Source organism: Vespa crabro, chromosome 2 (genome assembly GCF_910589235.1).
Source record: "Vespa crabro chromosome 2, iyVesCrab1.2, whole genome shotgun sequence".
Taxonomy (NCBI): Eukaryota; Metazoa; Arthropoda; class Insecta; order Hymenoptera; family Vespidae; genus Vespa; species Vespa crabro.
The window spans coordinates 22,404,120-22,428,654 of NC_060956.1; the positions used below are offsets into that span (position 1 = coordinate 22,404,120).

The 24,535-nt window shown below is 43.6% G+C and overlaps 2 protein-coding genes across 17 annotated transcripts in view; both read left to right on the forward strand.

Moving 5' to 3' along the window:
- LOC124433003 overlaps nucleotides 1–15,227 on the forward strand; it is a 51,692-nt gene extending 36,465 nt beyond the window's left edge. For 5 of the 10 annotated variants that reach the window (XM_046982463.1, XM_046982464.1, XM_046982465.1 and 2 more), the window contains 12 exons: nucleotides 1,731–1,872; nucleotides 2,159–2,605; nucleotides 2,690–2,840; nucleotides 2,996–3,730; nucleotides 3,818–4,039; nucleotides 4,111–4,563; nucleotides 4,683–4,814; nucleotides 4,900–5,125; nucleotides 5,438–5,587; nucleotides 6,667–6,771; nucleotides 6,883–7,045; nucleotides 7,111–15,227. In XM_046982463.1, the coding sequence (XP_046838419.1) occupies nucleotides 1,731–1,872; nucleotides 2,159–2,605; nucleotides 2,690–2,840; nucleotides 2,996–3,730; nucleotides 3,818–4,039; nucleotides 4,111–4,563; nucleotides 4,683–4,814; nucleotides 4,900–5,125; nucleotides 5,438–5,587; nucleotides 6,667–6,771; nucleotides 6,883–7,045; nucleotides 7,111–7,408 (3,224 nt within the window). In that variant the 3' untranslated portion in view covers nucleotides 7,409–15,227. The remainder of the gene's footprint in view (nucleotides 1–1,730; nucleotides 1,873–2,158; nucleotides 2,606–2,689; nucleotides 2,841–2,995; nucleotides 3,731–3,817; nucleotides 4,040–4,110; nucleotides 4,564–4,682; nucleotides 4,815–4,899; nucleotides 5,126–5,437; nucleotides 5,588–6,666; nucleotides 6,772–6,882; nucleotides 7,046–7,110) is intronic. The other 5 variants (XM_046982470.1, XM_046982472.1, XM_046982473.1 and 2 more) reach the window with 3 other exon arrangements.
- A 1,007-nt stretch (nucleotides 15,228–16,234) lies between these two features.
- LOC124433007 (RNA polymerase II elongation factor Ell-like) overlaps nucleotides 16,235–24,535 on the forward strand; it is a 52,319-nt gene continuing 44,018 nt past the window's right edge. For 2 of the 7 annotated variants that reach the window (XR_006944409.1, XM_046982490.1), the window contains exon 1: nucleotides 16,261–17,868. Coding sequence is in view for 6 of the 7 variants with exons in the window: in XM_046982490.1 (XP_046838446.1) it covers nucleotides 17,737–17,868 (132 nt within the window). In the remaining variant the exon portion in view is untranslated. Of the gene's footprint in view, nucleotides 17,869–24,535 lie in introns of all 7 variants that reach the window. The other 5 variants (XM_046982488.1, XM_046982486.1, XM_046982487.1 and 2 more) reach the window with 5 other exon arrangements.

The following is a 24,535-nucleotide window of genomic DNA, read 5'->3' on the forward strand; positions in this document are numbered from 1 at the left end:
ACCGATGAGAAAGCGTTCAAAGGACGAACCCCGAGGGAGAATATTTAACATTTTCCATTTCCTTTATATCTATTTTACGTCGAATGAATTTTCAGCTGATTTTGAGAACGAAGAACAAAAGTTTGAACTGGATATGAAAACTTGAATACGGAAAATTGGACTTTTACATACCCGAGGACGGGCAATAGACACATATTGAAACATATGTGGGTCTATAGAATCGACAACGTAATACTGTACTATACATTAAGACGGGCGTTGATCCGTCGAGCACACATTCCTTCCACGAATATAACCTACGTTGATTATTATTCGGGCGAGCAAGGACGATCGCTTTAATATAAACAAGTTTTCCACGACACTTTCTACACACGAACGTAACACGACATACATAGTATTCCGTCGAGGTCGCGAAGTGGATCGACACGGCGATCACTCGGCGATGGAGGTTTGCCAGGAACAGGACAGGAAGCGTCGTCGCCCCCATCGTGCGTCGGAACGAAAAGCGAAGAGTTTGTAGCATGGGGCATGTGTGTCTGTCCATCTGTCCGAAAATGCAGCACGTTCTTATGATCATTATCGTTGCACAAGTGAATACGTCTACCAGTATCGCGCAAGCGTATAATATATCGATTTAATTAATTTACGTACACGCGTGTCTCTACTTTGTTGTTTACGATTCACGCCGAGCTTATGCACGCTTCAAAAATGTGTTGCCTGTTGAACATATGATGTTGACACCATCGAATGTCCAATCTTATTTCTTGTGGAGTCTTTGCATGCATCCTTCGATATCGTGCGTCTATGATTTGTCTAAGTTTATCTCGATATATCTCGGTAATAGAGTACAAACGACAGAAAAATATTTCAAAATCGAAAATCGATCCTTAATCGTTTTTCGAACAAAAATAAGAACCCTCGAGAAAGACTATTTTCCTTTAATACTTTTTCCTATCTCGAAAAACTCGATAATACCTTAGGAAAAAGCTTAGGAAAAGTGTTGAAAAATATGTTGGTGCTTATAAATGTGCATTCGAGAACATGCGAATTCGCGACTATAGAATATTATCGGAAAGTCGCTCGCGAGAAAAATCGAAAAATTTTACCCCGTTCGATCCTTTAACGTCTACGAACAAAACATCTTCTCACTTCGCCTTTCAATGCAGTTCACAGAGTAGATAAATAAATACCGCGACGACGATTATTTTGAACCACTTTTTAATCGAAAAATCGAACCGTTATTCCCTCGGTACGCCTTCCAATCGAATTCTTTTACGGTCATGGATTAGGCGTAAAGGATAAAAAGGAACGCGACGTTAGGAGAATAGCTCGTATAGATGTAATACAAAGAGAAGCGGTTCGACTAGAAAGAGACGTTTGCAAGGTCGTTGTAAAGGACGTTGCCGGCAACAAACTCTCTCTCTCTCTCTATATATATATATATACATATATATATATATATATATATATATATATATATATATATGTGTGTGTGTATAGAGATAGAAAGAGAGAGAGAGAGAGAGCATTTTCAGAACGGTTTTGCTAGTGGTAATTAATTTCTATCACTTTCTTGTCTATCGACGAATCGAGGAAAATCAGTGCGATCGAATAGGTCGAATAGGTCGAATAGGATCGAGTAGGTTTGTCCAGTCCAGTTGAATCGCGAGCCATGATACTTTGGCCGAAATTTGCCCATATTAATGACATTTTTTCCTACGTATCCACAGTGATCTGCGCTCAAGGATTAATAGCCAAGGATAAGAGTGGTACGTCCGATCCGTACGTCACGGTCCAGGTCGGTAAGGTGAAGAAACGCACGAGAACGATGCCGCGCGAGCTCAATCCTGTCTGGCACGAAAAGTTTTACTTGTAAGTATAAACTGGTCGATCTTTTCGCTTGGGAAGGGGATTAAGTAATAAAATGTTCGGAGGATCGCTATACGTGTATAGCGCGTAGGTAGAAGAAACCGGAAAAGAAGGAAAAAAAAGTGTGTATCCAGGTTTCAGAGTCGATCGAAACTCGATCGTATTAATAATTGTCGATTCGTTATAAATCGCGAAAAAGAATGGGAAAGATCGATGATAAACGTGAGGGTTGCGTCATGGTTACGAGGGAGAGGGAAAGATAGGATTAATAGATAATTTTGATTTGCAGCGAGTGTCACAATTCGTCCGATCGGATAAAGGTTCGCGTTTGGGACGAGGACAACGATTTGAAGTCGAAATTGCGACAGAAACTTACGCGCGAGAGCGACGATTTTCTTGGACAAACGATCATCGAGGTGAGAACGCTCAGCGGCGAGATGGACGTCTGGTACAATCTGGAAAAGAGAACGGACAAGAGCGCGGTATCCGGTGCCATCAGGTTGCACATAAGCGTGGAGATCAAGGGAGAGGAAAAGGTCGCTCCGTATCACGTGCAATACACCTGCCTTCACGAGAACCTATTTCATAGTTTATGCGAGGAGAACGCCGGGATGGTTAGCCTACCGCAGGCAAAGGGCGAGGACGCATGGAAAGTGTACTTTGATCCGCCCGGCGAAGAACTCGTCGATGAATTTGCCATGCGATACGGCATCGAGAGCATCTACCAGGCCATGACGTGAGTGATTTAACGGCGAACCGCCGTGTTCGATAAATTATATCGATATATTCAACCTTACTCTCTCTCTCTCTCTCATTTCAGACACTTCCACTGCCTCTCGACGAAGTACCTGTGCCCAGGGGTCCCCGCGGTAATGTCGACCCTGTTGGCCAACATAAACGCCTATTACGCCCACACGACCGCTAGTTCGGCCGTTTCCGCCAGCGATAGATTCGCCGCGAGTAATTTTGGGGTGGGTATATGGGTGCCATCGTTCGTAAACGATTGATTAGATTCGACGATGATATTTATAAAGGTCCGGCCCTTTCACGGAGACATCTCTTTTTGCTTTTACCTTTCGTTCCCTCGAAAGCAACATTTTAATCCAACGGTTCGATCCCTTCGCAGAAAGAAAAGTTCGTGAAATTGCTGGACCAGCTGCACAATTCCTTGAGGATCGATCTCTCGTCGTACAGAAATAACTTCCCAGCATCGAGCCAGGAGAAACTGATGGACCTGAAGAGCACCGTCGACCTTCTTACGAGCATCACGTTCTTCCGTATGAAGGTGCAGGAATTGTCGAGCCCGCCACGAGCCAGCACCGTCGTCAAGGATTGCGTTAAGGCTTGCTTGCGTTCGACCTATCAGTTCCTCTTCGAGCATTGCTACGAACTCTACAGCAGAGAATATCAGGCTGATCCGAACGAACCGAAAAAGGATCCGGAGGATCACGGGCCACGACGGGACTCTCTCGACTTTTGGCACAAGCTCATCGCTCTTATCGTTTCGGTTATCGAGGAGGACAAGAACAGCTATGCGCCCGTGTTGAACCAATTCCCCCAGGAGTTGAACATCGGTCAACTATCGGCGGCCACTATGTGGTCTTTGTTCGCGGTCGACATGAAGTACGCCCTGGAGGATCACGAGCAGCATAGACTGTGCAAGTCCTCGGCCTATATGAATCTACACTTCAAGGTAAAGTGGTTGTACACGAATTACGTGAAAGACGTACCACCTTACAAGGGTGCCGTGCCGGAATATCCCGCCTGGTTCGAGCCGTTCGTCATGCAATGGCTCAACGAGAACGACGACGTTTCCTTGGAATACTTACACGGTGCCTTTAGCAGAGACAAGAAGGACGGGGTGAGTATCGTTACGTGATCACGCTGTCTAACACGCGTTCTATGGAAATGATTTTTATTATATCGCGCAAACGCCATCTTTCGACAGTTCCAAAAGAGCAGCGAGCACGCTCTCTTCAGCGTGTCGGTCGTCGACGTGTTTACCCAACTGACCCAGTGCTTTGACGTCGTCTCGAAGCTCGAGTGTCCCGATCCGGAGATTTGGAAGAGGTACATGAAGAGATTCGCAAAGACCATAGTAAAGGTTTTGGTCGCTTACTCTGACATCGTCAAAATAGAATTTCCCGTCCACTTGAAGGAGGAACGAATCGTGAGTAATGTAAAAACGGAATGGAAATAAGGACGTCGTTTATATTCGGCCAATCTCTTCTTTCTTTTCAGGCTTGCATCCTCATGAACAATATCCAACAACTGCGCGTGCAGCTGGAGAAGATGTTCGAGTCGATGGGCGGTGAAAAATTGGAGGAGGACGCGGCGAACATCTTGAAGGAGCTTCAGCAGCAGCTTAACAGCGCCCTGGACGACCTGGCGATGCTCTTCGCCAAGAGTCTCGAGCCGCGTATAACGGCGTCGGTCCGAGAACTGGGAGATCTCCTTTTGGCTATAAAAGGTGGCGGTCAGGTTACCTTGTCCCAAGCGCAACAAAGGAACAACGTCGCCGTCGAGGCCGACGAGGTGTTGAGGCCTCTCATGGTACTTCTCGACGGAAGTCTTTCTCTATATGCCGAATCCTGCGAGAAGACGGTACTCAAGAGATTATTGAAGGAACTTTGGAAGATCGTCATGAGGATCCTCGAAAAGACGGTCGTCTTACCGCCCATGACGGACAAGAGCGTACGTTTATTTGAAAAGCAACTTTTTCTTTTTTTTCCTTTTTTCTTCTACTTTATTAACATAATCGTTCATATTTCGATCCTTGTCCCGCTAATCGGTCAGGAATTCGATATTTCTAGATGATGTTCAAGAATCTAACGGATAACGCGAAGAATCTCGCGGCGAACGCCAAGATAGAGGACATGTCAAAGTTGTTTAAGAATCACATGACCGGAAAGCCGGACGTCAAGAATGCTCTCAGCGGTGTCATGGTAATATCTCGTGACTACCCCATGGATTTTATAATAAAACCGTTTAAGAATAATCCTTAAGAGGCGCGCTCGTTTTATTTCGTAGGATATCTCGAAAGAGGTGGAGAAGAATCTGTCGCCGAAGCAGTGCGCCGTACTCGACGTCGCCCTCGACACCATCAAGCAATACTTCCATGCGGGTGGGAACGGCTTGAAAAAGGCCTTCCTCGAAAAGTCTCCGGAACTGCAGAGCCTTCGGTACGCTCTCAGCCTTTACACGCAGACGACGGACACCCTGATCAAGACCTTCGTTACTTCTCAAATCAATCAAGGTAGGCTTTTGCCTCGGAACACGTATGTGTGTGTGTGTGTGTATATATATATATATTCTAATATTATATATATATATATATATATATATATACGTACGTATATATAAAGCGATCGAGAGGAAGGATCGCTCTCGAAGAAAGTTCCGCGAGCACTTAACGAGGCTAAAAACTCGAGTATTCGCTACTTTTTCTATGTTTCTTCTACTCTTTCCGTCGTTGAAAAGCTCGAGCTTGCGTTTACTATTTGTACACGGTTGATCGGCGATTTGACGTACGATTGACATGAAGGTTAAATGAAAATTGTCGGGACAGTGCCGCTGAACGATGCGTCAACGTTACGTCAGCGTCAGCGTTCGATGAGCAGCGAGAGAGGCGACGAAGGCGAAGGAGCCGAGGGTATGGAAAGCCTCGAGGAACCCCTTCGCCAGAGCAAGCCCTCTCTTCGTCGAGAGAGTCGTCAAGGTACAACGCAAGAGCACGACGCAACCCTTAGTGCGGAAGTTGCCAAAGCCACCTTCGGTTACGCTTCTTTCCGATTTCTTCCGAATTTAGAACCTCGACTCCTTTAGGATTTAGTCTTGGATTCGTCCGTATCCATCGAGACGTCTTTTCCATTCTAATTTTTGTTTTCTTTTGTATTTTCCGTTCAAGGAAAAAGTACTCGATATACCTGGCCATTTTCGTTATCTGTACCTGGAAAGACGTCTCGACGGACGGTCGATGGTATATATAGACGTATGTATATTATAGCTGTAAAGGGGCCGCAAAATGTAGTACCGCAAAACGAAAGAAAAGAAAAAAAAACAATCACTATCGCTGCTAACGCTAAATTTATCCATTTCACAAAAAACACGCATAGACAGATATAGAGAAATCAGATCGTATCGTTACGATGCTTTTCAAACAATTACGCACCGATCCCATCCACTTAACTCGAGACTTCCTCCCGGGGGAAGGGGAGGAAATGAGAGGGGAGAAAACATTAATGCATTTTCTATCGCTATCTCTCGTAGCAACGAGACGACGACGAATCGAGCAAAACGATAAGAACGGGACGCCCCGAGACTATCGCGTGCACGAAGGATACTTGTACGATAGACACTTGAATGTTTTTCTTTAGAGGCTGGGAGACGAACGAAGCAGGCCGTCCTCCAATCGGTCGTCGTCCGTTTCATCGTTTTCATTCGAATAACCGCAGAACATCCGCAGACGGAGCTTCGATCCTCCATTACCTTCGACTCTCGCTCTAATGAAAACCCCTTAAGGCTTCGTAGGCCTGCTTCGTCTTCATCCGACCGATGCGAGAGAGAGAGAGAGAGAGAGAGAGAGAGAGAGAGAGAGAGAGAGAGAGAGAGAGAGATACAAGTAATTGCATATCGCGTAGAGCATGTTGATCTGCTCTCTATAGATATAGAAGGAAATAATAGACATTTAGGAATGGCCACGTTTATGCTATACTTTTCATCGGCTAGAATTCATTTCTCACTTTTTCGTACGTTAAGCGTAAGTGTATGGAAAACGACTGATTTAATCTCGTCAAGTTCCAGATACGGTTGGTACGGACGAAGGTTCGGTGGGAGAAGTTAGCATCCAGGTTGACCTCTTCACGCATCCTGGAACCGGCGAACAAAAGGTCACGGTCAAAGGTAAACGTGTCTTATTAAACGCTTCAATAAGGATTCGATTAGAATTCGACTAGAGAAGTTCGCCTCGAAGAAAACGGATTTGAAAACGGCTAATTCATTCTTCATTTTCAGTCGTCGCTGCGAACGATTTGAAGTGGCAATTGGCTACGGGAATGTTTAGGCCTTACGTTGAAGTCAATCTTATTGGTCCGCATCTAACAGGCAAAAAGAGAAAACAATCGACGAAATCGAAGAGCAACAATTGGTCGCCCCAATTCAACGAAAGTTTCGACTTGTAAGTATATAGCTATAATGTTGACAATATTGCGATAAATTAATACGAACGATTGGTTTTAACAGCATGATCGGCAACGAGCAGCAACAATTGGACTTTTACGAGCTTCACATTTGCGTGAAGGATTATTGCTTCGCGAGAGAGGACAGACTGGTCGGCGTGGCGGTGATGCAGCTCAAGGATATCGTCGAAGAGGGTTCCTGCGCGTGCTGGCTGTCGCTCGGCAAGCGAATTCAAATGGACGAGACCGGTTGGACCATTTTGCGAATTCTCTCGCAGAGAAACAACGACGAGATAGCGAAGGAATTTGTCAAATTAAAGAGCGACATCAGACAGGAAACACCTCTACCAAATCCCACTTGAAACGGCGAACCGTCGGCGCACTAAACTCGACAGCGATGCGATACGTCCTTTGAGCTTGGAAAGAGCTCCAAGGTCTTGGCGGATGGCGGACAAGATTTTGTCTGACGATGGGCAAGCAAGAGGACAGGACAAGGAAAGAAAGAAAGAAAGAAAGAAAGAAAGAGAGAGAGAGAGAGAGAAAGAAAGAATGAAAGAAAGACAAAAAGCAAGCAAGCAAGCAAGAAAGAAAAAGAGAAAAGAATGGTTCGCTCTATGGTATTACCAATGACAAGCAACATCAACGACTTGCTATAGTCCATACCGAAAGGAGACAAACGTACGAGGAACGATCGAGACTGCTCAAAGCGCTAAATTTCCGGTCGATCGACCGAATTCCTTCCGCTCGATATTTTTAGGATCACGATGAGAGCAACGATTGCTACTCCTCTTTCCTGCTTCCTTCGCGCGAAAGGGATCCGAACGAGCGCCGCTTCTTTTCCCCGTTTTTACGAGTCACACGTGCAACGCCTCTATACACATCTACCTCCACGCGTACCCATCCGCTCTCTCACACACACACACACACAGACACACACACATACACGTACGAGGGACGTACAGATAGATCCGTTTTAGCGTTATCGCTCACAAACAATCGCCACAGAGCTAGACCAACGTTCTTTCGGCTCGTCGATAAGAAAAAATATCAAGTAATACCAAGGATGATTCCTGCCGTCCCTTTTGGAAATTCTCAAACTACTCGAGAGGAGCTCGACCGAAGGAGACTGTGAAATGTTCCCAACGACGACGAATAACGTTATCATAAGACGACATTAGGAGAGGCAAACGTCATTTTTGAGAAGAAAGAACGAGTCGTTTGATTCTTTTCTTCGTGCCGTGTGTCGCGAGGAAAGAAAAGATAGTACGTACGAAATAAGAAGAGTCGAAAAAGTGAAAACAGTGCTGCCAGTACGCAATATATTTGCTAAATATTCGTTATGTAAGAGGGAAAAGGAGAATAAGAGAGCGCTTAAGGAAAATTATTGTAAAATGGAGAATTACGGACACCCCTGAAAGACTTGGAACGAGCGCGAGACGAGGCAGATTTATCGAAGTAAAATAAGAGGGGGGCAAGCGAATAAGGGGTCCGCGATCGAAAGAAAAATAAAAAAAAAAAGAAGAAGAAGATAAGGTAAAGAAAGCTCGAGGGGAGGAAATATAAGCGAAAGACGATATTCCGCGCTCGCAAAGACACGATAACCCTTAGGCCGTTTTGTTCGAACGGACGAGAGTTTACTGTAGATAAACGTGGAAACATATTGTTGACGAGGAAGAATTTTTCTAACACAATTATTTAAATGTAGCATTGCGTACGACCAATGGGCGCGTCCTGACGTCAATCAAGGCGCGCCGTTAGTAATAAAAACTTAGGCATTGTAATGTATAAAGTACGTTCTTATTCGTAAGAGTAACAAAAGTAAAACAAAGAAAGAAAGAAAGAAAGAAAGAAAGAAAGAAAGAAAGAAAGAAAGAAAATAAAAAAGAAAAAGAACAAAAAAAGGAACAAAAAAAAAGAAAAAAAAAAAAAAAAGAAGAAAAAATTATCACTTCTTTTTCGAAGTCGAAGTTAGGATGAAACACGTCGAGATCCACGAATTGGCTTCGAGTTTCTCTCTTTCTCTACGAGCGAACGAGCGCCCGAAATCGAAACGAAACTCTCGTTATTTATTCATAGTAATTGTCCAGCAATAGGCGAAGACGTTCCAATGATACTCGTAGCTTCGATTTTTCTCGAAATATTAAGCACTATTTAAAGAAGGAAGAAGAGACGAGGCGCTTTTTTATGCGAACCAAAGACACTCTACTAAAAGGCAGATGCGCGAGTACGATTGGAAAAAATGCGTCAACTCCGCTCGCCTATCATCCTCGCGACTGCTATTCTCTCTTCGACTTTCTCTTTTTCTCTCTCTCTCTCTCTCTCTCTCTCTCTCTCTCTCTTGAAACTCTCTTACGTAATCGAAGAAAAAAGGGAAAAAAGGATAAAAAAAAGAAAAGAAGAAAAATAATGCACCTTTACGTGGCAAAGAACGTTCGCTCGTGGAGATGTCGTGGATATAGAAAGGGCGAGAGGAGCCTCTCTTCGCTCGGAGCTTCTTCGTTGGGATCTCGAAGCGTAGATTGATTATGTCGAAAAGGGAGCTAGGAAAAGAAGCGAATGATAACCACACATCGTCCAGCCTGTGCGGATCGGATAGGTAATAATAAAGGTAAAATAAAGAGAAACAATTTCAGAGATTACGACACGATTATAATTGAAAAAGTTTCTACTTACGTAGTTACGTCTAGATGCATATACTTACGTATTGTGTATAGTGTGTCTAAAAGAAAACGCTGAAAACGTAGCTGCGAGGCCGGCTTTGTACGAGGAACGTATGGGAATATCTAGTTTACGTACGCGCCTTGTATATGCGTGGGTAAGCGAAGGTGAGCGCGCGTACGTAGATTTGTGCGTATCCGAGCGTACATCGCGCGATCGTTTTAATCGTCGACGAGCTTGGGAAGCGACGACCGAACTACCGTTGATAACAACTCGAGAGAGAAAACTCGCGAATTCGGACTCGCGCATTCATTTCTTCATCGTCTACGAGCTTATTCTCCGAGCGTATTTTCCAGGCTCGTTCCTCTTTCTTCTCCTTTTTCATTGTCATTTTCATTCATTAGGATCCGAAGGCGTATCGCCGAAAAACTATTTGGAAGGAAGTACCAACACTGACCGGTACACGATTACACGGTTTCTACAAAATTTTCTTCTTCTAGAGAGTTTTATCATATGGGGGACACATGCACACACCTCTATACATACACGACACATACTTTGCTTATCCGTAATCGCGATTCTTACGGACATTCCTTGGCGAGATATCATCCTCCATTTTTGCGATAGGCGCGCTGTTTACTTTCTTTACGTTTCTTCGTTCCGCTTGCCTAAACTCGAACGCGTGCCGTTCAGAATCGAACGAACAGATCACAATCGAAGAACGTAGAAAAAAGAAAAAAAGAAAAAAAGAAAGAAAAGGACAGAGAGCGAAAGACGGGCTCGCCGAGTCCATCCCTCCTTTCGAAATCTGTCTATTTTCTTCTAGTCGCCTAACTAAGGTACGCGTAATTAGTGATATAAACAAAAAAAAGACAAAAAAAAAGAAAAAACGACAAAAAAAAACAAACAAACAAACAAAAAAAAGAAAGAAGAAAAAGATGCAGATATATACCGAGATGGCATAAAAAAAAAAAAAAAAAAAAAAAAGAAAAAAAAAGGGAAAAGGAAATGATAGGAGGACCACTTTCGCCGTTTTCCTCGTGTCGCGTAACTACTCTCCCGCTTGTATTAATATCTCGTAAGCTTAAAAGAAAATATCTCGTGCATTCTGTGATACTTGCCCCCCCCCCTCTCTTCCCCCCCCCCCCGTTAAAAACGCATACGTACTCACCGTCTACGACACCGGTACTTGTCGCACGAGCACGTGTACGACGACGAAGGAACAAAAGAAGATAAGACGCAACCAATCCTAACTAGCTACAATATTTTTCTCATTTTAAAGAGCATTCCGAGCAGATTTATATACTCTCTGTAATCGTCTAACGTCCGAATAGTCTCGAGTCGACGTTGATAATTGAGAAGATGCGAATCGCAATAAACGAGCGTCGCCTCGATCGTGGCACACGGAGCGCGATGATATATCGACGGGGCAAGAAGAAACAAAGAGAATAAGAAGGAACAAAGCAAGTAAATAATGACGGAGGAACCTGAAACGCAAAAGTCCGTGCCACGTCTCTTCCCTTTTTTCCTCGAGATCGATGAAAGAAGAAGTGGCAGAAAAAAAGGGCAAAATGAGATGATATCCTCGTTGATTTTTTTCGCCATCTTTTTTTCCGTTCTTCTTTCGCTCTTACCTCGAAGACAACAAGGGTGGGAAATCGGCATTCGAAAGGACTAAACCTCGTACGGGCCTTCACGTTGGACTTTTGCGTTACAGTCGTCGGCAAAGGCGCAGAACCAAATATCGAGCCAGACTCCAGGGATCGTTCGAAGCTATCGAAAGCGCGTATTGAAAGGGCGATATCGAAGAATTCAAAAAAAAAAAAAAAAAAAGCCGTTTAAGAGGAGAAAAGATACAAACGAACAAAAATATACACAACTGTTGACAATACTATGCTTGAAAAAAAATCGTATGACGCGTATGTAATGTACCTAACGAATATTATTTAAAAAGAAAAAAAGAAACAAAAAAAAAAAAAGAAAAAAGAGAAAAAAGTATTAAGCGAAAAAAAAAACGGATGGAGTTTCGGTGCTTCGCGAGTAAAGGGAAAAAGGGAGAAAGAGGAGAACAAAAAAGGGACATCGCGTATTTAAGGAGCGTTCATGGAAAGGAAAACGCGAATGAGTCGCGTAAAAATCTGTGCGTGCATGTGAATGACTGCGTGCTTCATTAGGTAAGAAAATGATGTCTAATCGAACAAAGATGCGTCGTCATTTTTGTCGTCCCGCGGAAAGCATTGATAACTATCATCGTTGTTATCAACATTTTTTTTCACGCGTAGATGACCAAGTAAATTCGATATAATGAATGAAAAAAGAAAAAGAAAAAGAAAAAAAAAAGAAAAAAAAAAAAAAGAAGAACGACGAGACGCCGGTGCGCAGTCTCCGAATACAAAGGTAAATCCAAAGCAATTGTATTCGATTCAAACACGCACATTTAACACAACAAATTTCGAGCGAATTAAGAAGAGAGAAAGAGAGCGAGAGAGCGAGAGAGCGAGAGAGAGAGAGAGAAAGATTACTATTACATATATAAAGATCCCGATCTTTGTTAATAATAAATGTTCCACTTTCATTCGTTCACTCGTATCAAAGAGTTGCATTCTTATTTCTTTCTTAATATCGGGACGAAAAGCTTGACCCTTCGAGAAACATCGAACGCGAACGTCAAAAAAATTTAGCTTTTTCCCGATTTCGTCCCGTCCAAGCGTTTCTCTTTCTCTTTTCTATAAATCATATCGTCGGCGATAATAAAAATCTCATATCATTCCTCTCGCATCGTAGCCCGTATTGTACATAAACGTCGCGTACATAATAGACGAATGATCTTCCGCGTAGCGTCCTCATCGCGAGATAGAAAGAGGGGGAGAGAGAGAGAGAGAGAAAGAGAGATGGATAGAAACGAGAGAATCGAGAGTAACAAGTCGTACAAATTTTTATCGTTGCGTTACGAGCGGATAATCAAGGTCGAATCTACGAATACACGTTCGCACGTACGAATAACGATCAAAGTTTTTAGAAGATTAAAAGAATTCGTTTATCGAACGAAGTAAAAAAGTGCGCGTCGACTTTAAAATCGACTATCGGTTTTCGGAAGAATCGTTTGGAAAATTCACGTCACACTTGCATATTTCTAACTGACAAATACAAATTTAAGCGCGAACACGCGGATCTCAGTGGAAGGTTTTTTCAAAATCGCGATAGTCGTTCCTGATCGTACGCCTTGTAATATATTTTACGAACGAGATGATTTCATATGTGATTTGTACATATATAAGATGATGCCAGAAGCGAATGCGTGTGACACTGTGTGCGTCAAAGCGAATGATGGTAAAAAAGAGAGAACAAAGAACGGATAGACGACGGCGAAAGGACCAAAAAAAAATCTGCAGATTGGATGACAGTGAGAGAGAGAGAGGGTGAGAGGGAGAGTAGGCTGATGTTTCGATCATAACGTTGTGTTTCATATCGTAAACAAAATTATAATATATCGTTATTTTGTAAGAATAAACGACACATCGAGAGAGAGAGAGAGAGAGAGAGAGAGAGGAGAACGAGGAATCGAAAATGAAATGACGAAGGAACGATGAGGACGACAGTATCGATCGCATGACCTGCAAATCTAGTCACTAGTAAAGAAATAAAAAGTTGGTGCGATTGACGCGGGTACGTCAACAAACTCCTCGCTGCGTCTTACTACGTTAAAGCTTTTTTTTTTTTCTTTTTCTCGATAATATCGCAAGTCAAGGAAAAATTAAGTAAAAGAGATCTCGCGACGAATTGAAAAAAAAATATAAAGAAGCCGCATAATGAAATCGAGTCGGAATAGCGTCTTACTCAAAATCGTTATGGCTTCGCTTCTCTCTCCATCCTACGAGCCGCATCTCCGTCTACCCTATTTCAATCACCACCGATACCTCTCCTTCGACTACCCGCAATTTCATTTTCATATCGACGCAAGTACGCGCACGTGTAAGATACTAGCGCATTTATCGGCCATACAGTCACAGATAAATATATTGCACATACAATTGCACATATTATTATACATAGCACGCCACTGTACATAAATACGTAATACATGATCGTGATATTGTACGTCATAACCGAGCCGTTACCTCGCGCAATCCTACAAAAGTCGAGAGTTTGGGAAAGAGAAACGCGAGTAAACGGCGAGGAGAGCGAAGGCGTTTTCTAAAAATTCGATTTCGATTTCCCGGCTCTCCCGAACGAAAAAAGCAAAAGGAAAAGGAAGAAAAAAAGAAAAAAAAAAAAAAAAAAAGAAAAGAAAAAGGAAAAAAAAGAAAAAAAACATATAATTCCGATATGTCTGAGCTCGCATTCGTATACTCACGTATATCGACGGTGTATCGTCGTTACTTGTGCGCCACGCTGCGTGTTCTCTCTTTTTCCAACCGTATCCTCCGTTATCGTTTCCACTTCTATTTACTTAGTGATATTGAGAAGAAAAAAAAGAAAAAAAAAAAAAAAGAAAAAAGAAGAAAAAGAAAAAAGAAGACAGAGCTATTATCTTTGTAAGCTTAAAAGAAGGAAAAACGAAACGAAACGAAGAAGAGAAAATATCGAGATGTCTCGCACGCGTTCCATTAGCCGAGTCGCCGCGAGCTCCCCCCTTCGTCGTCCTTAGAACGTCCTTTCATCGGGAGGGAAAGAGAAAAAGAAACTACACAGGACGAATGTTCGTTGTGCTTCTATTAGAGACTTTTTTAAGGATATACCACCAGAGGTGCCATCGATCCTCGCGAGAGCATGGTAGAAGAAGGTGTATGTCGTCGACGACGGGGCGACGACGACGATCCGCGAGGATAATTACGACAATGGAATCTCAAAGGAGATGAGAAAATCTGTAGTTTCTTCGTACATACGTACCTCCCTCGATTATATTCTTTCGTTCTATTAGCTCGATCGCGAGAAATGGCTTTCTCGTAACGGCATACACCTACGTTTACCCTGCCCGATGCGAATTTCTGTAATAACAAAGAAAATAATAAACGCGCTTTCGCGAATAAGAAAAATAATATCAGCAAGAAGCGTATAAGCGATAAGTACGTACGTTTACATCGTGTGTGTATATATACATATATGCATGTCAATGTATGTGTATATATAGATATATGGATATATGTATTCGTGTACTCGTACTGATATAGACGGATAGAGAGAGAGAGAGAGAGAGAGAGAGAGAGAGAGAGAGGGACTATATGAATTGCGGCACGAATATATCAGACATATGTATATATATGCACACACACAGACAACGAACTTTATTTGAAATTTCTCTCCTGTTGTCCGTTCGCACAGTTTTCTCGTTCCTCATTTGTGTAAAATGTACCATATCCAAAGGGTGCTCTTAAATGGATAGCGGAACAAAAATGATTTGCGTCATAAGGCGATAAATAATAAGGCAAAAAGAAACAGAATGGTTTTCTTATCGGAAATGGGCTGCCTCGAAGGAAGGTAATCCAGAGATTCTAATAAATCATTAAAACTTACCAACCTGAATGCTTTTTTTTGCTTTCTCTTTATACCCTCCTTTTTCTCCTGTTATTACGTCGTTACTTATATCTCTCATATTCTTATAGTCGTTTACCATCCACAACGATTAGGATTATCCATTGTTAGAGCAAAAAAGCATACGGCAGAAAGAAATAAAAGCTTTGGGCGATCTCTATATAAGACGAAGACAACTTGTAACGGTGGTATCCTCTTTATTGAACGCTTATCCTCTTTACATTTCCATATAGCTCGTATCTATTTGGCATATCGACGTAATTATGACGAATTGAACGATAAAATGTTAAGAACGAGTCTGATGACTAGTAGCATCTACTTGGAAGTATCCCCCTCATTGGGACACTTGTTGGGATCGATTATGTCTGCCTGAAAAAGAAACAAAAATTTCTTACTCAAAATCAACGAGGTTATGTTCGAAAGTCAGTATTTTCTCCAATCAAACGATTTTCCCTGATTTAATATCATAGCTTTGAAAAGATTAATCTCGCAAATTAAACGTATTTAAAGAAAGTAATGGTGTGACATTGGTGTATTTACTCTTTCATCCGTCGGCCATATTTTCATCTGTATCCTAACGAATGGATAGTTTAACGTTTTCAAGATCGATCGAATACATGCATAAGAAGCATGTTATAAAGGAAAATAAGGATAGAATTTGGTAAATGTAAAAGTAATCAAAATTGATTCAACGAACGATTCGATAGAAAAAAGGAAAAAGAAGAAAAATATATCTTGTGACGAAGGAACAAAAGCTAAGCGACGAGTAGAAACGAGTACAAGTCGAATCGGAGGTTAACTCGATACTGGAAATGTTGAGACGATAAAATTCCTATGTATATTCCCTAAAGGCTTGAAACCAATTGGTCGACGAAGCTCGCTCTATGTGAGCTTTTATCAAAGAACTTGTGGATTGGTCGACGAATGGAAAGGTGCTCGCGAAAGATGACGCTAGATGTATACGCCGAGTCGAGAAAGAAATCGACCGAGCGCTCTCAGTCGAACGTTAGCCACGACCGCGCGAGGACAGCAAGGTCGTCGGGCTATCGGTGCTTACCTAATCATTGCGATTGGCCGACGGCTCTCCCGTAAGCCCCGCCTACCAGGTGGCCGTTCGAAAGTGTAGTCGTGTAGTTTGTTGAGACGAAACGACGGGCGCTGCTCTCTCTCTCTCTCTCTCTCTCTCTCCCTCTCTCTCTCTCTCTCTCTCTCTCTCTCTCTCTTCTCTCTCTGTCTCTCTGCCTGTCTGTCTGTCTGTCCGTCTGTCTGTCCGTCTTTCTTTCTTTCCCCATCTCCCATACGTCCTAGCCGACTACGAGAAAATCTTGAAATGAGTCATATCGGTGCGTTAATATGTGACGGTTGAAAGGAAAGGAGGATAAGGGAACGTGCGAGAGGGTGGTTTACGCGTGGCTGTCAACCACTGTCGAAACGTGTGCGAGAAAATTGGAGAAGGAGAGTCGAACGACGACGACGGCGACGACGGAGGCGCCGGAGAGAGAGACAGAAAGAGAGAGAGAGAGAGAGAGAGAGAGAGAGAGAGCGAGGCCCTAGAGTGGCGGAAGAGAAGAGAAGAAAAACGGGTCCGCGCGGTAAGAAAAGAGGTGTCTTGTATTAGAGTATAGAGGATAGAAAAAGGAGAAAGAAGGAAAGGCAAAGTTTTCAATCTCCGAAGAAATAGAAGAAACAAACGAAGACATTCGTGTATCGCTAAAAGGCTCGACCGAAGACCCACGGAGACGTACGAAGAGACGACAGATCGTGCGCGAGAGAGAGAGAGAGAGAGAGAGAGAGAGAGAGAGAGAGGGGGGCACGTCGCGGACAATACGTCGCGACGACTACGACAACGACGGCGACACGACGACGGCGACGGCGACGACGACGACGACGACGACGACGAGAGAAGAAAATCAAAGACGCTCGTGTTTTTTTGTCGATTGTTATATCGAGAAAAAAATCTCTTTTTTTTTTGACGCAGATCTGGCCAAAAAAAGAATAACGGAAGGGAAATTTTTGGAAACGACACGTATTCAGGGATATACGTGTGAGTGTCTCTTTTATCTCTATCTTTATCCGAAAGACGAAAACGAAGGCGAAGCCGTCGTCGAGAGTTCCGGGTGCGGAGATAGTTTTCTCGCGACCACTACGGAATCGTTCCGTGCTCTCTCCCTCTCTCTCTCTCTCGTTCTCACGTTCCGTGGCACGGGGTTAAGAAGAGAAGACCGACCGAGCGAACGAGCGAGAGAGAGAGAGAGAGAGAGAGAGGAGTGGCGAGGAGCGGAATCTGTGTTCGTGCCGACACACAGACGGAGAGAGAAAGAGAGAGGGAGAGAGAGAGAGAGAGAGAGAGAGAGAGAGAGAGAGCGAAGAGGACGTCAGCTGTGTGCGCTTTTACGACAAGGGGGACGTGTGTGGTACCGTGACGGAGAGGGAAAGAGGAGGAGAACCGACGAGAAGGAGAGAAAGAGAGAGATAGAAGCCACTGCCGAGAGATAGAGAAATGGCGGCGCTGGTGGCAGGTGTCCAGTATGGTTTGTCGTCGCATAGCAATTTTCACGAGAACAAATCGCTCATCTTCGTGAAGCTCACGGATTCGGCGCAACGTGCCATCGAGGATTTTCTTAGGAATCGGGTGAGTTACATTTTTTCTCTCTCTTTTTTCCTCTTCTCATTTTTTTTTTTTTTTTTTTTTTTTTTTTACTCTTTTCCACTTCGTCCGGCTGTCTCCTTCCAAACACGCACCACGTTCCTACCAGCAGCAGCAGCAGCAGCAGCAGCAGCGCAGCGCAGCGCAGCGCAGCGCAGCAGCTAGCTTCGACGTTTGTACGTGAGCGCGCGCGCGCGCGTCAACGCCACGCAAGCTCCTCGTACGACGTTTATACGTGATCTCGCTCGCGTGCTTGGCCTTCGCGTTCGTGTGCGCGCAATCTCGTGGCCGGAGAACGCGTGTCGTAACGGATACGCACGTTTCTACGCACGTTGCTCGCCATGGGCCATATACATGTATCGTTTCGAGTGAAACGTAGAAAATTCCCTGACCAAGAGGAGAGCCGTCCGTGCGAAGCCACGTTGGTTGGCAACCCAAGAGAGAGAGAGAGAGAGAGAGAGAGAGAGAGAGAAAGAACGTATACGGTATGTACGTTCCTGTCATCGAACGTTGAAACGCGGAGATCGAGATTTTCGAGGCTCGACGTTTCTAACCGTATGCTTTGACAACGGCGATTATCACGGTTACGTAAGGCCATCCTCGAAGGCACTCGCGAGATAGCACGCTGATCGCCTTCTTTTCTTCTTTCTTTTTTTTCTTTTCTCTCTCTATCTCTCTCTCCCTCCCTCCCTCTTTTCCCTTTTCTGGCTTCCATTCGGATAGACCGAGCGCGTACGTACATCTTTCGTTATTTTACGGGTTTCTTTACTTTTCGAGATTAAACGATACGGTAACAGATGTTTTGACCATCGAACGTTCGTGACAGGAAGGTGTACGCTCGGTTACTTTCGGAGCGCACAATAGTTTTTTCGTACGCACATATGTCCTCCTCCCTTTCATACACTCTCTCTCTCTCTCTCTCTCTCTCTCTCTCTCTCTCTCTCTCTCTCTCTCTCTCTAGTCTTCTCAGTCGATAAGGCGATTCGTGACGTAGAAGAGATATCGTCTGGATCGAAAAGTTGCTATCCGACGGATCGTCTACTATATCGGAATTTTGAGAAAGGCAAAGAGTACTAGCAGCTCTCTTTGTTGTCGAGGGAAACGGATGAATCATCGTTCTTGGCAGTCGTCACCATTACCGATCATAACTTTTACGATCGCCTACTCGCAGACGTACTCGAGTATGTACTTACGTACCGAGAGACTATTTCTCCTTGAAATTCGATTTTTTTCGGTGCGTAGCGAAGCGGGAGAAAGAAAAGAAGAGAAGGGATACGGGGCGTTTCGTTTAAAAGTCTCTCCATCGGTGACATTGTAGAACGGTTCTCGAGGTATCGTCGAGGCAACGCCGAAAATAGCCACGTCGGTGGTCGTGCGTGCGGCCTTTAAAATACTAACGCACGTCGTCGCTATATTGCCTGCGCTTTACGTACTTGACAAAGCGCTGTTTATCCTCTCTCTCTCTGAAATTCTCGAAAATTCGCCACGTTTCTTCGAAATTGCGATAAAAAAATTAAACGGTACTCGATTCTTTGCGTGGCTCGCGCGAGGAAAGGGGAAGAGAGAGCAACGTCGTTACGTTAATCGCAAATTCTTTAAACGTCAGCTGACTCTCCTCCGAGCTCTCTCGGACGAGATTCGAAAGTAGAGATTCGTCGCGAGGGGCGTGATGGGGTTAACCTATCGTCGCGATACGTTCCGACGATAGACTTTGCTTGCGGAACGATTTGCAGCACGAACCGTATCTCGTTGCAACCATCTAGAGTTATATCTTGCTAAACTTTGCTCAGCTCGCTACGTAAAAGACAACGTAGAATCGACGATTGCGAACGTTGACTTTTCTTGCGAAAAAATTGACGCGTTTCTTATTTCCTATGGAATATGCGTGCGCTTGATAACGCGCTCTATCCAAAAAGTATCATGACGAGGTTTCTTTCGTGAAAGCTATACGTGCAGCCACGATTATCGGTAGGCGCGATTAAATAAAAGTAGACTCACCTTATCTTGCCTATTTTCGAAAGCCGATTGCCGTTATTCTCTCTCTCTCTCTCTCTCTCTCTCTCTGCGCATCGTTGGCCCTCCTATCGATAATATGTTAATTAGCGTTCGCGCACGTACGAGTAAAGCGTCTTTCCCAAAAACGCTCCTTCTTCCCTTTCCACGTCGTTAACGTTGACCTCTTTTCCTTCTTCCTTCGGCCGTCGCCCTTGTTTTTTTCAGATCGTCCAGAGAGATACGCAATTATTTTCGAAAGAAGCCTTTCCGAATATCGCGAGAAATTTGACCCGTGGAAAGTTCTCGCTCCTCGGCTCATCGGCGAAAAAGACGAGAAAAATTCGCGTAATCGCTTTTTCGATTCGACGCTCTTTTACGATCGACGTATATAGCGCAGAGTTATCGCGCTCGAGTATATAATAATACTTACGTATTCGCTTGCTCGTGCCGCGTTACACGAGTTTGAGAGAACTCAGCGCCTCCGGATGCGCGTTCTCGCGTAAACGAAAAGCTGAAAGGAATAAATTTTAGTAAAAGAGATTACAGCGGAGAGTATGGCCCAAGCCGAAGAAATAGATATATGTGTGTGTGTGTGTGTGTGTGTGTGTGTGTGTGTGTGTGTGTGTGTGTGTGTATGCATGTATATGTATATTCGTAATCGGCCACGCGTTCGTGAATCGCCACGCATCGTTCGTCGTACAAAGACCTTTTGCCGACGTTTGGCGAAACGTCGTCGTTCCAGCGAACATCGCAGGTCATTTAGAAATATTCTTTCCTCGTTAGACCACCCATTTTATTTCGTTAAGCGCACGTATAAGCGAGATCGGAAGACTCGAAGGAGATTTTTCAGGCTACGCTTCCCGAGCATCTTCCAGAGGGTGGTATACATATATATATATATATATATATATATATATATATATATATATATACATGTATAACGTTTGCAAAATGATAGATTGGAAAGAGTCGACTAAATGCAACTTTTGTTTGCAAATGCATTTGCGAGAGAGTTAATTTTGTGCCGGGCTTACCAAAATATATTTATTGTTAAAATACATACGTGTATAGAGGTTTATACGTGTTCGCGCATATATCGTCGAGCGTAATAAAATTTTATTACCGAAGAAATCGATTAGCTTTTCCTGATCGTAGGACGAATCGAAAGGACGATTGCGCGAGCCAACATATTTCGAGGTTATCTCGAGAACGAAGATTGGGTATACGAGGCAATCGTTTCGTTTAAATCCATTTGACTCCGCTGTAAAACTTTTTCTTGCGATACATTCTACGATAGGTTGTGCGATAGTTTGCGCGTCTCCGATCCCACATAAATTATCCGCTTACCGTTAATAAGCCGCGCAACGCTCGCAGGCATGGCGATATAATTAAGGATCGTTAATTGCTTCCTCTCGTATTCTTTCTGTAATTAATAACAATTCTTCGTTGTTGACTTATCAAAAAGCATATTCCAAAAATTTCCTTCCCGAATTTCTCCTTCCGCGGCACATCGTTCTCCGATAGTTTCATTCCGGCGCTTTTTATCCATTCGCGGAGTCTATATTCCTCCTAGTCGCGTCCCGATATCCTCCAAAAGGAGGATACTTCGTCTAATTGGCGCGACTTACGTGCACTCGAGATACGTTCGATTTACGGCACGGCGCGCGGTATAAATTATGCCGAGTGAAAGTGAATGCCGCCAATAAATCAAGAAAGCCGATACCAAAGAGAGAGCCTTACGATTCGCGTAACTTCCCAAGGTGGAAAAAAGAATAAAAAAGAAAGAGAAAAAAGAAAGCTGAAAACGTAAAATATAATACGTATTAACCGGCGTCTTATCGCTCTCCTAGCAAACGTTTTCCTTTGTAACACGGCGGAGGGTGTCGAAAGAATTTTCGCCTTTCGCCGCGGTCAACGCTTTTATCGCTTTTTCAAAGAATTGCCGATGGAGTTAGGAAAGTTTTCCTTACTCCAAGGTCGTCGCGATTTCTACGATTACTACGGGGAAAATGGAAGCTCGTAAAGCGTTTGTATCGCGACTATCTGCATACATATTTCCTAGGAAACTAAACGAAGATAAATAAAATGTAAAATAGCCAGAGAACGAGTAGGTTTCTCGCGAAGCACAGAAGATCAAAGATCGATGATCGGGTATACGTACATCTCGCTTGACATTCGGATTGGGCTTTTCTGAGAAATCGAGGGAGAGAGAGAGAGAGAGAGAGAGAGAGAGAGAGAGAGGAAGAGGATTCCTATGAAACTTTTTATACGCGTGGATATCCCTTTAAAGGGCCAAAGAGAAGGATTGACTCTACTCCGTTTTAGCAATTACGAGAAGGGGGGAACGGTTCGTTCTTCTTTTCGTTCATCAATTTTAATATCTCTTTCTCCTCATTTCCTCTTTTCGAACCGACGCTAGATCTGCTATCGCGTACATATCAAAGTAAAAGCAGAGCAGAGAAAGACCAGCCGATTCGCCCGCTTATTTTTGGTAGAAAGAAAAATGATTGTAAGAGATCGTGTAAACGGCGCGGCGCCCTCTTTGTCCCCAACTTCGTCATCTTTTCGCGATGCGTTTTCTACGAGGCACCTCCGTGCGTGCTGCAGGAACGGCCCAAACCGACCGTTAGTTCCACGTTATAAATTTGGTCGATGAAGTAATAATACTCCGCTTTCTAATAATAATATACCGTGAATCACATCCGCGAGCGCCGCGGCGAGTCTTCCGTTTCTGCTTACAGGTATGTATGTCGCGGCTTATCATTCGACAAACCACATAATCCACACGATTTCCCTACGAATTTAATTACGATCTACGAGTTCTGCGACTACACGTCTTATTCCAATTTCCGTCTCGGCAAGGAATAGAAGAAGATTTTCTAACTTCTCCATTTTCGATTTGAAACGATCGCTATATTATAACCTACGTTATCGCATACTCCTATTGCAAAAGTAAAGATAGAAATCGAGCGAGAAGGAGATATTACGAAAGAACGTTCAGAAAAATCGTACGAATCGAGACCGTTCGACGGATACTGACATGGATAATGAGAGAGAAAGTACATTTTTAGTTTAAAACGCATTTTTTTTCTTTTTTCATCTACAAACGCCATATCCCTCGCAATCTAAAGCAATAGCTAAAGAGAGAGAGAGAGAGAGAGACCGCATTCTTACGAGTCTAACAAGTTGAAAAAAGGAGAGAAGAGCGAGAGGAAGATAAAGGTCGAGAAAGACGAAATAACGTTTATCCACTTTGGTCATCCTCTGGCCATCGGTAGTGCCACTCGACGATGGAATTACTAGGGAATAATAGACCGAGTGAAATCTGAGATTGCGCAACTTGCCGCTGTATCGACTTTACACTCCCTTCCTTATTTCCTCTTTCTCGTTCTCTGCCACCCATCTGCCACTTGGATTTAACGAGCATCTAACGTAATTTGCGTCGAGAGTACATTGGCACGAAAATAGGCAATCCTATTTGATGATGTAGGTGCATATCTAGAGGTCTTACGATATACGGTACGACAATAATAATGCTAATGATAATGACAATAAGAGATCAATCGTCCTCCAGTAAGTCGCTCGATCTCAAAGAAAGTATCGGCAAAGGTGTTAGAGAGAGAGAGAGAGAGAGAGAGAGAGTGTTCTCGATTAGGGTGAGAGGAATTATTATCCAAGTTGAAAGGTTCGACGTCTTTCAAGGTGATAACTTTGAAACGAAGAGACAATTTAGACAAGAAGGCTTTTCGTCGTCGAGCAAGTAGTAACCAATAGCGAAAAAAGATCCTTCTGCCTTTGCGAAAGTGGAGTGTGCCCGTTAATATGCCGCGAGGAGTCGTTTCGTGGCTACGAGCTTTCTCCGCGAGGAAGGCCTTCGATCTGGGGAGAAAGAGAGAGAGAGACGTCCTTTCTCTTCAAAGGACGTCTGCCTCTTCGACTTTGTTCGAAGGTCGTTGCACTCGGTCAAGATCTACGCGTCGTCTAATAAGTCGTCTTTTTCTTTTCTCGATAGCAACTTCGACAAAATTGAATTCGTTCGACACTTTTAACTTTACTCTTACGGCCCTCTCTTTCAGTTATCTACAATGACGTCAAACGCTACGTAATCTTGCGGAAACGATTTCGTAAATATATCCGCCGCCGCCCGCCGCCGCCCCCCCCCCCCCGCTCCAGAAACACACGGCATTGTAATAGCGAACATTTTTGAGATATTTTAGTCACTTTTTAGAACTCGTTTATTTATATTAAAAAGGAATGGTTAGAAAAATGTGTTTCGTTCGAAAGGCCAAAGTAATCTATGGCATCGATTAATTCATCCCACGTAGCTGTATTATAATGTACCAACTACATATTGGATGTTACATAGGGAGAAAGAAAAAGCAATAAATTTCCATGAAATTCCAGGGTGGAATCGATTCTCACAATCGGAACCGGAATAAGAGCGCTTGTGTGTATAACCGCTGATCCTATCGTTCTTCTCTTCCGGCTTTCGATGAAAACGAGTCTCGGATTTCTTTCGAGATGAATACTTGCCGTCACGAGCGCGATCGATCGATCGATCGATCGATCGATCGAGGGTCAACGGAAAATGACTGGCCCCCGATCGAGACTTGATTTCCGTGAAAGTTGATTTTTCACGAATGCTCCTTACCGCAAT